Source organism: Citrus sinensis, chromosome 3 (assembly GCF_022201045.2).
Source record: "Citrus sinensis cultivar Valencia sweet orange chromosome 3, DVS_A1.0, whole genome shotgun sequence".
In the NCBI taxonomy this organism is placed as follows: Eukaryota; Viridiplantae; Streptophyta; class Magnoliopsida; order Sapindales; family Rutaceae; genus Citrus; species Citrus sinensis.
Window position 1 is genome coordinate 35,446,136 of NC_068558.1, and position 16,562 is coordinate 35,462,697.

General features: G+C 31.3%; 1 protein-coding gene across 16 annotated transcripts in view; it reads left to right on the plus strand.

Annotated features, from left to right (window-relative positions):
* Window positions 1-16,562, plus strand: part of LOC102622835 (BAG-associated GRAM protein 1) — a 70,171-nt gene that overhangs the window by 34,120 nt on the left and 19,489 nt on the right. For 4 of the 16 annotated variants that reach the window (XM_052437218.1, XM_052437213.1, XM_052437223.1 and 1 more), the window contains exons 1-8: window positions 10,240-10,860; window positions 12,845-12,895; window positions 13,061-13,158; window positions 13,829-13,904; window positions 14,763-14,891; window positions 15,003-15,049; window positions 16,196-16,319; window positions 16,436-16,552. The exons of 4 other annotated variants lie outside the window; for them this stretch is intronic. In XM_052437218.1, coding sequence (XP_052293178.1) covers window positions 10,675-10,860; window positions 12,845-12,895; window positions 13,061-13,158; window positions 13,829-13,904; window positions 14,763-14,891; window positions 15,003-15,049; window positions 16,196-16,319; window positions 16,436-16,552 — 828 coding nt within the window. In that variant the 5' untranslated portion in view covers window positions 10,240-10,674. Of the gene's footprint in view, window positions 1-10,237; window positions 10,861-12,825; window positions 12,896-13,060; window positions 13,159-13,828; window positions 13,905-14,762; window positions 14,892-15,002; window positions 15,050-16,195; window positions 16,320-16,435; window positions 16,553-16,562 lie in introns of those variants that run through there. 8 more of the 16 variants (XM_052437211.1, XM_052437214.1, XM_052437212.1 and 5 more) reach the window with 5 other exon arrangements.

A 16,562-nucleotide genomic window follows, 5' to 3' on the forward strand; every position in this document is an offset into this window, starting at 1 on the left:
TAATCCAATTTACTAACTTGCTAATACACACACACCCCACTAAGTAATTTATTTAGTAGTCTAATAAAATTGATGTACTTAGTAATGATTCTTCATCCATTTAATTTCCTCTTGCTTGTACTGAATGATATTACATTGAAAAGAATGTGTTGTTACAATGTATCTAAGGGGCTAATTGTCATATTCCTTCAACTTTATGCCTATTGAATCCAATAGAGATTATAATAATTATTTATCTTAAGAGGGAAATTTTGAATAATGTTAGGGATCTCAATATTTTAAATCTCAATTTGTATCTCTATTAATGTCGTATTCATTTATTGAACAGTATAATAACAATTTTACTAGCAATTAAATTTATAATCTAATAAATGAATAGTACATATAGTCAAGTTACAATTGGGATCCAAATTAATATTGAGATCTCTAGTATTATCTAATTTATATATATGTCTATATTGGAATTATTATCATCAACACTACTATGACCATTATTCATACTTCAATTCATTATTATGATCAATATTATTACTAATCGTAATTTTTATACGCTATTATCATTGATTTCTTTTTTAAATAAGTAAATCAATGTTTTTCTTACATTTAATGTCATCATTTTAAATTTTGTATAAAATATTATTATAAACCTTATTACCTAAAAAGTAAAAATTTGGAATCATAATTAAAACAATTTCACAATATATCAAGATGTGTCAAAAGAGGAATATGGTTGCTGACAAGAAATACTATACTAATTATAGTGAAACATGAGGATATAATGGTGCCACATAATAGTTATTAAACATCATATAGAACTTAGTGCAATAGTTTGCTATTGTCAATATTGAAAAATTTAATATTTTTGTTAACCTTTGCGGAACAAAATTAATCTCGTTGCAAAAAATTCTAAAGGAGCACAAAACAAATTTTCTCGTTAATCACAACTTTTTACAATATTTTATTTGTTGCAACTGATTCAAGTGTTTGTTGTGGAAAAATTTTAGCAACGAAACAAATTTTGCTTTCATTAAGCTTGTTAGGCAACAAGAACACTTTTGTCGCCAAAAATAACGTATGGCAACAAAATATTTTGCTGCCATATAATCTAATTTTCTCACCTATTCCACATCATTAAGAAGAACAAAATATGTTTAACTATAGCGATAAAGACTAATTTTTATTGCAAGACATAAATTTTAGCAATAAAGTAAGTTTTGTTACAATAGAATTTCTAGCCAATAGTGTATTTTCTTGTAGTGTCTTGTAGAAAATTCTTCATCCACAAAGTTTCTTTGCAACTTTCGGTGATTGCAATATACTCTGCTTCTGTGGTAAACAAAGCAACACAGTTGAAGTCTGGACTGCCATGAAACTGCTCCCCATGCAAATGTGAGCAAATATCCCAATAGGGACTTTCTGGAATCAACATCTCCTGTCATATTTGCATCAGTGTACACTTCTAACACAGGTTTGTTACCACCAAAACATAAACATGCCTTGGAAGTGCCTCTGAGATATCTGAGAATCTACTTTACTACTGTCCAGTATTCTTTGCTCGGATTAAAGAGAAATCGGCTGACTACACTAACTGCACGTGCAATATCTGGTCTTGTACAAACCATGACGCACATCAAACTACCAACTGCTGAAGCATAAGGAACTCTTCTCATCTCTTGCTTCTCTTTCTCACTTATAGGACAATGCTCGGAACTAAGATTGAAATGGCCTACAAGTGGAGAACAAATAGATTTTCCCTTATTCATGTTAAATCTTTCAAGAACCTTTTCAACATATGCTTCCTGAGATAACCATAATTTCCCAGTCTTTCTATCACGGGAAATTTTCATGCCAAGAATCTGTTTTCCCGATCCCAAGTCGTTCATTACAAAAGACTTACTAAACTCTCTCTTGAGATTGTTAATCTTACTAGCATCCTTGCCAATAATCAACATGTCATCCACATAAAGCAAAAGAATAATAAAATCATTATTACCAAACTTCTTCACAAAAACACAATGGTCAGACATAGTCTTGCTGAAACCATGATTCTCTATAAAAGAATCAAACTTTTTATACCACTATCTTGGTGCCTGTTTCAGCCTATACAAACTTTTCTTCAATTTGCACACAAGTTCTTCTTTACCTTTGACACTGAACCCTTCAGGTTGCTCTATATATATTTCTTCCTCTAAGTCACCGTGTAAGAAAGTTGTCTTTAAGTCGAGTTGTTCAATTTCCAAATCCAAGCTGGTTGCTAATCCCAGAACTACTCGGATAGAAGACATCTTCACCATAGGAGAAATATTTCCTCAAAATCAACATCTTTCTTTTGACCGAAACCCTTTAACACCAATCTAGCCTTGTACCGCTGTTGTGAGTTATTTTCAGTCTCAACCTATAAACTCAGTGCCATCTTTCCCTTAGGCAGCTTCACTAAATCATAAGTGTGATTTTCATTCAAGGATCCCATCTCTTCTTGCATGACTTTAACTCACTCACTTTTGTGCTGATGAGATATAGCTTCTTCAAAACATTCTGGCTCTCCTCTGTCTATAAGCATCACATACTCATGTGGAGGATATCTGGTGGAAAGTCGTCATTCTCTGGTGGAAAGTCGTCATTCTCTAGTGAACCTTCTCAATTCTGACTCAACTGGTGGTGCTAGTGATTCTGGAGGTGCTTGGTCAACTGGTTCTGCTGGACCATCATCATTATCCTCTCCAGTTCCCCCATGATCATCATGAACAACAAGTGTAGAAATTGAAGTTGGAATAATATGAATCTTTGGAGATGACTGAGACTCATCGTTTTTCTCTTCATCACTAACTATCTGATCTTCAAGAAATACAACATCTCTACTTCTTATTAGTTTTCTTGCCACTGGATCCCATAATCTGTACCCAAATTCTTCATGTCCATAGCCTAAGAAAATACATTCCTTAGCTTTATCATCAAGCTTCGATCTCTCATCTTTAGGGATGTGAACATATGCTTTGTACCCGAACACTCTCAAGTGTTTATAAGAAACATCTTTCCCAGTCCAAACTCTCTCAAGTACATCTCCTTCTAATAGAACTGAAGGAGAATGGTTAATCAAATCAACTGCAGTACGCATAGCCTCTGCCTAGAATGATTTAGGAAACTTGGCATTAGAAAGCATACATCTGATAATTTCTTCAATTGTTTTATTCATCCTTTCTACAGCACTATTCTGCTGAGGGATTTTTGGTACAGTCTTCTTAAGTCTGATTCCATGGGATCTGTAATATTGCTCAAATGGTCCTCTGTACTCACCACCATTATTTGCCCTAACACATTTTAATTTTCTTCATGTCCCTCTCTCAACATAAGTATGGAAGAACTTAAACATATCAAGCACCTGATCTTTAGATTTCAAAGCAAAAGCCTACACTTTCCTTGAATAGTCATCAATAAAAGTTACAAAGTAAAGTGCACCTCCTATTGATCTACTTTGTATTATACAAACATCAGTATAAATCAAATCAATGATTTACGACTTTTTAGATGGAGAAAAGCTTTCAAAAGCTACTCTGTGTGTCTTCCCAGCTAAATAATGAACACAAGTCTTGAGGGACGTACCTGTAAAACTTGGTAGAAATCTTTTTCTAGCAAGAGTTTTTAACCATTTCTCACTGATGTGACCAAGCCTTTTATGCCATGTCTCAATGTCAGAATCTTTTACAGCCACATTCACATTTTCTTTCTTGATTTTGGCTTCTATTACGTAGAGAATGTTCATTTTATTTCCTTTAGCTAGCACTAGAGAACCTTTGGTGAGCTTTTATTTTCCTTCACCAAATTGATTAGTATAACCATCATCATCAAGTTTTCCGTGGAGATCAAATTAAGACGAATATATGGTACATGTCAAACATCTTTAAGGAGTAACTTACAACCAACACTAGTTTCCAAGCAAATATCTCCCATGCCCAAAATCTTAGATGCCCCGTCATTTCACATCCGAACATGGCCATAATCACCATTAACATAGAATGTGAAGTAATCACGATGTGCAGTAACATGAAACGAAGCATCCGAAACAATCACTGTTATGGCAAGTGAGATTTATAGAGTTATCATAAAAAACAATACCCATATCACCATCAATTACAATTGCAGTATTCTCCTTGTCATTTTTCTGACCATCGCCTTTTTCTTTTGCTTGTTCTCTTTTCCATAATCTACACTCTCTTTTAACATGACCCATTTTCTGACAGTGAAAGCACTTCATGTTTCTCCTCTAGGACTTAGATCTTCCTCTAGGATTATCATTATTCTGCTGACGGAAATTTCTACTTTGACTTCTCCCCCATCTTTCTTGGTTATGAAACAAGTGCAGCTGACTTAAAGGGAATTACTTCAACAATATTTCTTCGAGATTCTTTATTTCGCAGTCTATCTGTAACCATATCCAAGGTTAATTTATCATTCGGCGCTGAATTATTCACTGACACCACTAATATCTCCCATTTGTCAGGCAAAGAACTAAGCAATAACAGTGCTTGTAACTCATCATCTAGAATGATCTTCATAGTAGTCAACTTATCAACCAAGCCCTGAAACTCACTAATGTGTTCAGTTATACTACGACCCTCCTTATATTTCAAGTTGACAAGCCTTTTCATCAGATTGGCTTTATTTTGTGCTGTTGGCTGCTCATAAATTGTTTCTAATTTTCTCCAAAGAACATCAGCCTCAGATTCTTTTGAGACATGATGGTACACACTCTTATCAATCCATGACCTAATAGTACCCACGACCTTCTGGTTCAATTGAACCCATTTCTTATCATCTATATCAGCAGGTTTAGCTTCATCACCTTTAATAGGTTCATGTAAGTTTTTCATGTAGAGCAAATCTTCCATTCTAGACTTCCAAATACCATAATTCCACAACTTCAATTTAATCATTAAGGTCGAAAACTCCTCCATCTCAACCACACAAGTAATAAAAACACACAACCTGACTCTGATACCACTCTATTGGGAAATGGACTACCACAAGCAGCTAAAATTAAGCGGAACAAAACTCTTTCTCTTTTTGTGTGATTAAAATAGGATGTGTACCACAAATAAATATGTAGAAAAGTAAATCAATAAATCCAAAGTAAAAACCAACCACAAGAGACACCGATTTGTACGTGGAAAACCTAAAGTGGGAAAAATCGTGGGACCGTAGTCCGATATAAACTTCCATTATATCAATGAGATTACAACACAAATTCTTCTCCAGATAACACTAGAGGTTAACAATATCAAGATTCTCAACAATCTTGACTTACAATAATAGATCTGAAATCTATTTCTCCAATAAGTAAATATATCAAATAATAGTTATAACGAGAATAAAATACAGATCAACACTAGTAGAAATGTAAAGAGTGATGTCAAGAACTTACCCTCCAAATTTGGGATAAATTGGAGCTAAAATCACTTTTCAATCGTTAAATTAAATATTGAAATCCCCAAAGGAAACTTTCTGTCTCACAGCGTCTTTTTTCTTCGCGAAAGGGCTATAGTTCTCGCGATTCTTCACTTATTTCCTTTATATATTTTCTGATTAATTTCATCCAACTCCAAAAGTTTGCAATAATTACACATCAAGCAAATTATTTTAGACTTTAGGCATTTTGGTCCACCGAAGTGAGATGGACCCTACACCTATGTTGCTGCCATGGCTTGACACAAGGCCTCAAGCTAAGCCTTCGCATTGGCTCTTATTACTTACAGCGGTGATAAAACTCCCTAACTAGAAAAGTCTAACGTCTTGTCGACTGAGTAACTAAGTCTGTCATAACCTCCCCCTTACATAGCCATAATAAAGCATGTGCTTCTTTTTCCTTAGCATATGCCAGCATGCCAACATTAGGTTCACTATGCACCCGTTGTGACATCTTTAAGTCCCTCATATGTTTTTCCCATATAAAACCATTTGCTACCCGCAACATGATCAAATACCAATAGCTTCTCCACCAGTCATCTTGCCTAGGGATGGAAATGGGCATCGCCCGCATCGGTTTGCTATTGTCAAACTCGTACTTACACAAAATTTAAATTACCAAACCCGCACTCGCACTTGCTGTGGGTTTTTACAATTACCAAATCTGTAATGGTACCCAACGGATTTTTTGTGGGTTCTTACATTTAAAATCACAAATGTTTAATATGTAAATTTATATTGATAACCTAAAATTCCACATAACATACTTAATTCTAAATTTAATCAACATAAATAGAAAATTAAAATTTCAACATTAATCCAATACAAATTCTCAAATTTAAGAATGAAATATATAAATCCATATAAAAAAAACACACACACAAATGCTATGAAAAATTCATAAGTGTGTGGCTGTGGTTCATGGGTGAAAGGGGAATGGGTGTGCGGCTACTGCTCACGGGTGAAAGGGGAATAGTTTGGAAAGTTAGGTTTTGCGACTACTGCTCACAAGTGAAAATGAAATAGTTTGGGTTTCCTTTAGGTTAAGTTATGAGTTGCAACTTACGCACACCACACGTGATATGCTTACACTTTATATTTATTTAATTTATATATTTTTAGATTTAATTATTTTTTCAATTAAAATTTTTGAAAAATGAATTATTTTAAGATTTAAAAAATTAAAAATTAATTTTAGTGTGTAGTGAATTTTTATAAAATTCTCTTTTGGTTTTTCAAAATTATCTTGAAAATTGTTATTTTAATTGTCAGTTGTTATATATACACAATTAAAAATAGTATATACACAAGTTTATAAACATATAAATAAATTTTATTCAATATTATGTCTATTTCAGTCATTTAAATACTTATAACAGTTTAACAGTAAAATTTACCAAATACATACGACTACTTTTAAAACTCATAGTATTTCATAAATAAATATTACTAAATAATTTAATTGACTCTCTTCACAATTGATTATTTATACAAAATAACTAATAAAATTATTTTAAAAATTATAATATTACTAAACTGACCTTTAATATACAATTAAATCCAAATGATGTCTAGGAGGCCTTTATAAAAGATGTACAATTAATTAAAAAGTTTATACATTTTTTTTAGATAAAAAATAAGATTCTTCCTTGCAAAAGATAGTTTATAAAATATTTTATAATTTTTCAGTAGTATTATTTAAAAAATCTTCTATAAACATGTTTTTTATTTCTTTTTCAACACTCACATGTTTAAGTCGTAACCATCCATTAAAGACAAATATCGATCTATTTGTATTTAATTATTAACAATTAAATGTACCTTGATTGGACTATGACAATGATACGTTGCCTGCACAGCATTCACGTAACCAATTTTTTTTTTCTTTTATCATTTTCTTTGTACAGTTTCGTTATTCAAACTCCATCAAATAAATCAAATTCATAATATATAATATCTTCCTTAAATTTTATTTCAATCAACTGTATATACATGTTTTGTTGCCCATAAATTTCGAAGTAAATATTATGTCTCTAGGCACTGTTTTAGCACTGGGAATAAAACAAAATTATCAATGAGGTTGTCAGTTATTGGATAAGGCTGCAGTCCTAGTCCATCACTAGAATTTGAAATTTGGTTGCAGTGGATTACAAAAATATTTGGGATTTTACGATTGGGGTTAAGTAACCTATCTTTAATAAATGTTTAAGTTTAACATCACATGTTCACTAAACAAATCTTAACAAATGGGCTGGTTTTTATCCAATTGTTCCTGCTACACTTGGCGACTTTAGAATACGTTTCTTGTCCAATCAATTTTGATTACTCGCGGTTATCCGCAATTAGTAGCTTTTTGGTGTACAATTTAAAATCTAAAAAAATCCGGAGGAGTTTTAAAATAATAGGATTTAATAATATTATAAAATTTTAATTTTTTTAAAATTTTCAACACTTTAAAATTTTAAATTAGAAAATTTCTATTGGCCATAATATAACCAGACCCCTACTCTTGTTTATACATTTTTACTGCTCGTTTTCTATGACTTTTCAAATGTTGAATAGAGTTTCTTCTAATATGAAAACTCTTTGAAGTACATCTTTAATGGTTTGTAGCTTGCGTGGGCATACATTTTCAATAATTAAAGAAATTATGTTTGTTCCAAGAAATTCTTGTCTAATTTTATCTAATAAATTGTTACTTAGCTAATTTAAAATGTTAAATTGCTAAAAATTCTAATACTCTCAAATATGTCATAATTAAGGTAAGATGACATATTATTATTTTCTTTTACACTATGACAATCAATAAGATTTTTTTAGTTGACGTGTCTATTTTTTCTTTCATGTCTTAATTGTATCATGCCAAATTTGAATCACTTTAGACTCAATTCATTTATTAATTGTGTTAAAACTTTTTCAAATACTAATACTCGTAAATGATCGATTCACCCATTTAATATAATTTTAATATTTATTACCAAAATCTCTTATTTTAAATGTTTTTACTGTATTTTAAAATTATTTATTGTATGTACAAATATTTGTAGTACTAAATACCCTAACTCTAATCAATTTTATTTTTAAATTTATTTCAATAATTTTTAGGGAAAATTATTGTTATATAACCAAAGTTAGAGAAAATGGTCATATAGATCCCCATGTTTTACATAAGGGACAACAAAACACTCTTTTAACTATAATATTCTTTGTAAATAGTAACTAAAAAAATTGATTTTAAAATTTTTTAATAAATAGAAAATATACAAATATATTTTTTAATATATACACTAAATTTTAAAATGTAAATTATCATATTTATTCTAATAATATATTTGTATTTAATATAAAAAATTTAAATAAATCTTTAGGTTAAATATATTTTACAATTAATAAAATACATTTCATGTATTAATAATATGAAGATTATTTTATATTATATTGAAAAGAATTTAAATTTTTATATGTTTATATTTTATATTCTGTTTTCGTTTATTATAAAACTTAGTTTAATATAATATAAGATTGTAAAGGATTAAAATATTTTTTAAATATTAAAATTATTTTAAAAGGTATATATTGTCATTCATTTTAATATTATATTTTCATGTATTATAAAACATTGGAATTAATTTCTTTAAATTAATAGAGCCAAATGATATTATAATTAAAAAAGATATCGGTGTCTTTTATTGAAAATTTGAGGAGTTTACATGACCGTTCCCTAATTTTTAAAGTATGATGAACATATAACAAAATTTTATTGAAATGAAACGTAAATGAGTATAACAAGAATAAGTGAATTGTTAATCGTATTGAAAACTCTAAATTCAAACTTGATAATTGTCAATCTAAAAGCTAACTTATTTAATAATTAGGTCGATTTTTAATTATTATAAATTTATTATTTCGTGTCAAGTTCCTATCAAATTCGTCCATCATGTCAAAAGTTGTTACCTCAAATAAAAATAAGTAAATACATTTAGGAACATGTCACGTCTTTCTATTTTCCCATCGACAAAAAATCTGATGAGAAATTTTTCCACCAACTTTGATATTGTCTTATATCCACTATGTTTCCCAAATCATATTTTTATCTTGATTCCAGCTCTTGTTTATTTTACTATATATAAAAAAAGAGAGAAAAAAACTCTGGATTATTTTAATAGACAAACAATCTTGAATGTAGATAATAAGAAATTAACAATGTTATCCCGCGAATTTCACCCTCTAATCAACAAGCGCATCCTCAATATTAAAATTTGCACGTTTGCTTAGAGAATACTTAAAAAGAAAGAAAAAATTGAAATTAAATATTGATGGTCAAATTTGGACCATGAAGCTAAATTATTGCTTAATAACAATCCAATAATTGCACAAAAAATTAGAAATTTTAGTACCATCATTTAAAATAGATTTTCCGTTTATCGAATCAAAAACCTGTACAAATACTATATTAATTTTTTAGATAGTAAATAACTTTTTGGGTTTATATTTAGAAAACAATTTAAAAAGAGAAAATTATTAATATTGTTATTAATAAGTTTTATCGATTATTTTTTGTTATACATCACCAAACGTATTTTAAGACATAATATCAATTATCTACAAGGTCATCATAAACAATTTATTTTCTCTATAATTATTAATGAGGTCATAATTATAAATCATTGAACAAAATCAGGAAATATCCCACGTGGAATTTATTAAAAAACCAGAAATTAAAATATTTAAATATTATTGAATCGTGCTTGGAAACTCAGTCTACACGCCGTCTCCTTCCATGCATAAAATTCAAAGTCAGTTGAAGTTTCTAATGTCCAGGTTCAAATATACCCCCAACATTGTACAAAACTACAGCTAACATATATTGGTACAACCGTAAATTAGGCGAACGAAGATGAGGATATTTTCGCCACAAAAAAACCTCACCGGTTTCCATCTCTGGCTCTTTCTCCATTTTCATGTGTTAAATGTCGCCCTTCAAAGTACAACGGTCCAATTTTCTCTCTGACTTTCTTTTTTATTTATTTATTTTCTTATTCTGTTTCTTTTTTTTTCAATTAATTTCTCTCCGAACAAACAAAACCCTTAAAACCCCCATTTGAATTAATTTATTCGAAAATTTTAAATTAAAAGTAAGAGAGGAGGTCGAGTTGGAGTTAGAGGTAGACGAAGAGAAAGAGAAAGAGAAAGAGAAGGTCCAAAACGACAGACATGATGATTGAAACGGCAATGGAGATTCTGGTACCATCGTGGTGGGAGATTCAAGTGACGGTGGCTGCGTCGCTGTGCGTGATCGCCTCCTATTGGTTTTTCTTTTCTAAAACCGGAGATTTCGGCGTTGACCGATCGCAGCTTGTTGAGAATTCTTCAATTAGTGCTATTGATGATAAAGACAAGGTCAAAGAAATTTTATTTTTTCACCTTTTTTTTCTGTTTACTTTTAATCTTTTTGACGCTGCTGAGTTTTGATATAAATGATGAGAATATTTGAAGTGTTAACTTTTTTCGAGGGATTAGCTTTGTCTGAGTGTTGAAAGATTGATGAAAATGGGCCAAAAAAAATTGAGGTGAATTTGATACTTGTATATGATTAGGCAATTGGGTAGAATAATGAAAAGGAGTCTTTGATTATTTGTTAATAGAGAATTATGAATGTTCCATTAATTAATAACCTCCTCTGCAAGGAAGATTCTTGACAATTCTAGGAGCATGTTTGGGGTTTGAGGTACTGTGGCTTTTTATCCGAAAGTTGCTGTTGGTTGGAATCAGCAACTGTCAAGTGCAATTTAATTTTGGTTTGGATATATTTTTTGGACTCAAGGTGCAAAGACATTTCATTTTTTCTACTTTATTTTATAGAATAGGAAAATTGTAATAAATTCAGTTTATTTAAAAATTATTTATTTTTTCTTATATGTAAGTTAATTATGAAATGCTATTCTATTTCTTTTCTAGAATACCCGATATTTTCTTGACATCTTCGATGCCAAAGTGTTAAATTTTCATAGAGCTTAGATCTTTGTATCAGTAACGTGATGGTTATCAATTCATTTTGGATAGCGGCTGTCCTCTGTTTGTTTCATATTTTATACGATTGATAGTGCTTTTTTGAAGGAAAATAAATTGAGAAAGTTTCTTCCTCTTTATTTTTTTTTTAGGGTCACTGATCTAGTATGTTATTATAGCTCCCAACTAAGAATGAAAGTTGGGGGAAGTTTGATCTTTGCAGAATAAATCAAGAAAGGGAACATTATTGGATTTATTTTTATATGTGCATATACATTACAATGGTCCGGAGATTGATACAAATCATCTCATTATTCTTTGTGGAAAATTCTTTAGTGGATTTTGCTTCTGTTATCATTTAGTTTGGTTTAATTTAGGTTTATGAAATTCAAAAAAGGTTTACGAAAAAAGAATACACCGTCTAGGGCTTTGATAGGTTAGTGGTTGATAAATATTATCTCTCAAGTAAATCTGGATATTACCAAACTCATATGCCATTGTGCTTTCAAAGTTAAGCATAAACATAACAGCTGCAAACATACACTAAGGCTTGTTTCAGTTTAGAAATTGGAGGGAGGCTCGTGATAAATTTCCTTTCTTTCAAGGGATATATCTAATGAATTTTAAAACATCAGGGTTGAGTTTTATAAAGTTGTAATGTATAGGTGGTCGGTGATATTTACCCAAATATGAATTGTATTTTTAATTTTATGTAATACCTGTGTGATCTTGTATGTGATTGTGCAGCTTGGTGTCTAATTCACTACAATTAGGGAATCTTTTTCTCTTTGAGCTTTGGTTATTCATTATTTGTTTGATTCCTATCTTTATAATTACCATGCTGTGTAATGTGATTGATGCATGAAAAGTGACAGTTGTCTTTCATGTTTAATAATATATTTTGGTTTTTGGTTGCCAAAAAACACAGGAAAGGGAAAGTTATTGATTTCTGTGTATTACCAATTTTGTAATTTGGGGCCAAAATCGTAACTAAATTGTCCAAGTATATTTGTTTCTCTTAGTTTAGACCATAGTTATTACAAGACTCTATGAAATAGTGTGCTTCACTTTTTATAGAAAGAGAATGAAGGACAAATCTCAAGATATTGGTTAGCAAGCAGATAACAGAATTTTTGTTCTTTCTTGCACGTGAAAAATTTTAAGTTTGAGGCTTTACAATCATCTTCAATGCAGCTTGTTATTTTTTCTTGGTTTTGCAAGTCAAGACCACATTGCTGAAGCTGTTGAGTTTTACATTGTCCTTTAACTTCAAGATTGGAATTCTAGTTTGCTGTAATAGGCTACTCTGTGTGGCACTTGTTTCATCCAGTAATTTTCCACTTCTTTGACATGCAGTTCTTCACTTATTTTGTAGATGGTCCAGTTTAAAGGAGACCCTCAGACCAATTCTGCATATTTAATTAAGGTATCTTTTCTTTTTGATCTTGTATATGCTTTAATCTGGTATATGTTAAGCTGTAAATGAATTCAATCATCTGCAAGTTTTCATAGGATTAAATATTATGTCTTGACCAATGTTATGGAATCTCCTTTGGCTTGACAACAAGATTATGTTTGCCCTGTTTTTCAGTTGGAATTGTTGGCAGCTAAGAATCTCATTGGTGCAAACTTAAATGGCACATCAGATCCATATGCCATCATTACTTGTGGTTCAGAAAAACGATTCAGGTTATTTGATCTATCTTCTGCTTGTTCACATTTTTCTTAATAGGTGATTATTTCCAACTGATTCGTTGAATTTCTCTCATGATTAGATCTTTCAGTTCCTCAGGTTATTATTGTTAGATTTCGGTGCTATCACCAATTTGCATTTATATTTAATTGTTATTTGGGAACATGAGAGAGTATAACTGTACAATGAGGGTTTTAAGAAATTGTGGTACCATTTAGACTGAAAGTTGGGTAACTTGATCCTGAAGATTTAATGAAGGTATATGGCTAGGCTTTTGTGTTTTATTTTATTATGCATGTTTAATATAAGCTCCTCAAGTTACTTGGGAATGTTCCTGCTTGATTTCATACTTGATCTGTTTGCATCTTTAGAAATGAATGTGGGCAAAAGTTTCATTTATTAATGGAGTGCATGAATATGAATTGTGTGCTAGTATGTGATTTTTAAATAAGAGATGGGACAGTTGAATATTAAAAAGAATTTGTTAGTTGATCAAAATCAGGAATTGCAACTAATTTATTTACGTTTTAAATGGTAAAATACTTTCATGCTTTAGTAAATGTCCTCTTATTTTCTTGTGATAAATGTTTTGTTGGTTTTATACTGTGTAGTTCTAACTTTATTGTGCCTGCAGTTATAAAATTTCTTCTTGTGTTGTTGGTGCAGTTCAATGGTCCCTGGTTCCAGAAATCCAATGTGGGGAGAGGAGTTTAATTTTTCTGTTGATGAGCTTCCTGTTCAGGTTCCTGTTATGATTCACCATTTTTACTACTGTTTCTTGTTTGGGTTAATTATTGATTGACTTAGTGGTTTCAGTTGCTGAATGGTGGAGATCAATGTTGTGAGTCTAGTTCTGGTAAAGACGTTTAATGTATAATAGTACAATTTATCAAATGCCACTAAGAGACAGTGTGATTCTGAGCTGACTGCATAGCCCTCGGTTTATGCCTTGCATGTAAAAGCTTGGCCAATAAGTAAAAGTTTTGTTCTTTGAGAATTTATGCATGCACTTGTGGTCTAATCTCATAAATATTATTGGGAGTTCCTTGTTTCTTTTAAGACACTTACAAAATATTTTAATTGTTTTGTTTATTGTCATTTAGTGCCCAAAATGAGGTTGTTCTGTTACCTGATGCATTGGTCAGATCCTTGGACCTAACCCATTTTGTTTAAACGATATTTAAAGTTACTGGTGAAAGTAATCTCTTCTTTTTATAATATTTATATTTCCTTGATGGTCCATAATTGTCTATATCAGCGTGTCTCCTTTTGTGCAGTTGATTTGTGATTAAATCAACTTTTTCAAATTGATTTGGCGCCGACTATTGTAGTTATGAATGACATACTGATATGGTGTGATGTTGTAGGGGTGGTTGGATAGGTTTTGTATGGATTATTTCCCTGCCCTTATATTTTTGTCCTTTTGATTTTCTTTGTGGACAACAGGTTCACTTTTGTATTTGGTTACTTTCTTCAATCAATGTATAATTCTCAATTTTTTCCTAAAATAGAAAATCTGATGTGTAGCGAGAGATCCTGTGAATATTTTTTTTGGTTGTTTCATTCAATATACTAATAGCTTTATCTACTGCCCTGACAGATTATTGTTACAATTTATGACTGGGATATAATTTGGAAAAGTACTGTTCTTGGTTCAGTGACTGTGACAGTTGAAAGTGAAGGCCAAACTGGTGCAGTGTGGTATACTTTAGATAGCCCGTCTGGGCAGGTAGTCCTCTTTTGTAAATTGTGTAATGTTATTTTAGTATTTTCATTATTTGTTGTCCTTTTCAGTTTTCCTCATTTTATGTAATAACCAACCAAAATACCATTTTATCAGGTGTGTCTACATATTAAAACAATTAAACTGCCTGTAAATTCTTCCAGGTATCTTTTGATTCATTTTTTTGTCCTTTTTGCTTTTGTTTGTACTGTTTTTCATTTGTATACAATATTTAGACCCCTACACTAAAACATTGGCCTGTCATTGTGTAGACAGTTTTTTCTTCTTTAATTAATCTCTGCTAGAACTTCTACCATGAGGAATTCTGGAATTATAATGTTCTTTAATCTTTTACATGTTGGGGTTGGTCAATAATGTTATAACTCATTTTAAGAAATCTTTTCAAGAATGTTTTCATGGGTGATCTCTTGCTTCGCCCTGTACGGTAAACAGTGTTTTGAATATTTCTTGATGGTTGCTATTTTGGTGGTTTAGCGTTGGAAAGAGTAAAGGAGTGTCTGGGATGATTAGTTAGAATTAGAAAGTGTATAAAGGAATGTTTAAAAAGGATAAAGAGCGAAGGAGGGTTGAAAAATGATAAAGAGGGTTCTTTGTATGGTTTCTTGAACTTTTCCTATGTCTTAGATCCTGTGCATCTGTGTCTTTTCCTATAATTATCTGAGCAGGCAATAGCATTGATATATTTCTGATATTGTGTCTGACCTTGGGGTCAAGTTCTGGACATTTTTGTTTTCTCTTGCATCCTATCTACAAGGGGGAATCTGGAGTTTTTGGGAGATGGAGCGAGATTTCTGCATTTATAGTTAGAAATGTGGTTTTTTTGTCAATATTATTTTTTCTTGGATCCTCTGTATTTATGCTTTTTTTTTCCCTAAAAGTGTCTTAGCAGGGCAGTGACAATGTTCTATTTCAGATATTGTGTCTGGACTTGGTTTCAAGTTAAGGACATTTCTGTTATATCTTGGACCCCATCTACAAGGGGCAATCTGGAGTTTTTCGGGAGAGGGAGAGATATTTCTGTATTTATAGTTGAAAATGTGGTTTGTTTGTACTTTGTTCAATATTATTCTGCACCGATAGCAAACTTTTAATTGACCTATCTTAAAATTTAATTATTTATTTATCAACTTCTTGTGCACGATAAATAAGATTATGTCAGATTGTTTTCCCTTTTAAATCTGTATGATACAGAATTATCTGATTGCCCATTCACTGCAAAATTTGGTGGACTTCTGTTGTTACCATTGTAATTGCTCTCAAAAGTATGACAGAGTATTTTTCACTGGCAGGGTAATGAATGGATATGCAGGAGCCAATGCTCGAAGAAGGGCTTCCTTGGATAAACAAGGGCCAACAGTGGTTCATCAAAAACCAGGGCCTCTGCAAACAATATTTAATCTCCTTCCAGACGAGGTCAGTTGCACAGCAGTCATGACTTGGTAGAATTATTTACCTCCTCAGCTTATAGCATTTGAAACCTTTGGATTATGGATATGAATGAATCCTTAATTTAGTGATTCTGCTTACAGCTTGTGGAACATAGTTACTCTTGTGCACTTGAGAGGTCATTCTTGTATCACGGCCGTATGTATGTCTCTGCATGGCACATATGCTTCCATTCTAACGTCTTTTCAAAGCAGATGAAGGTTAGTTGGT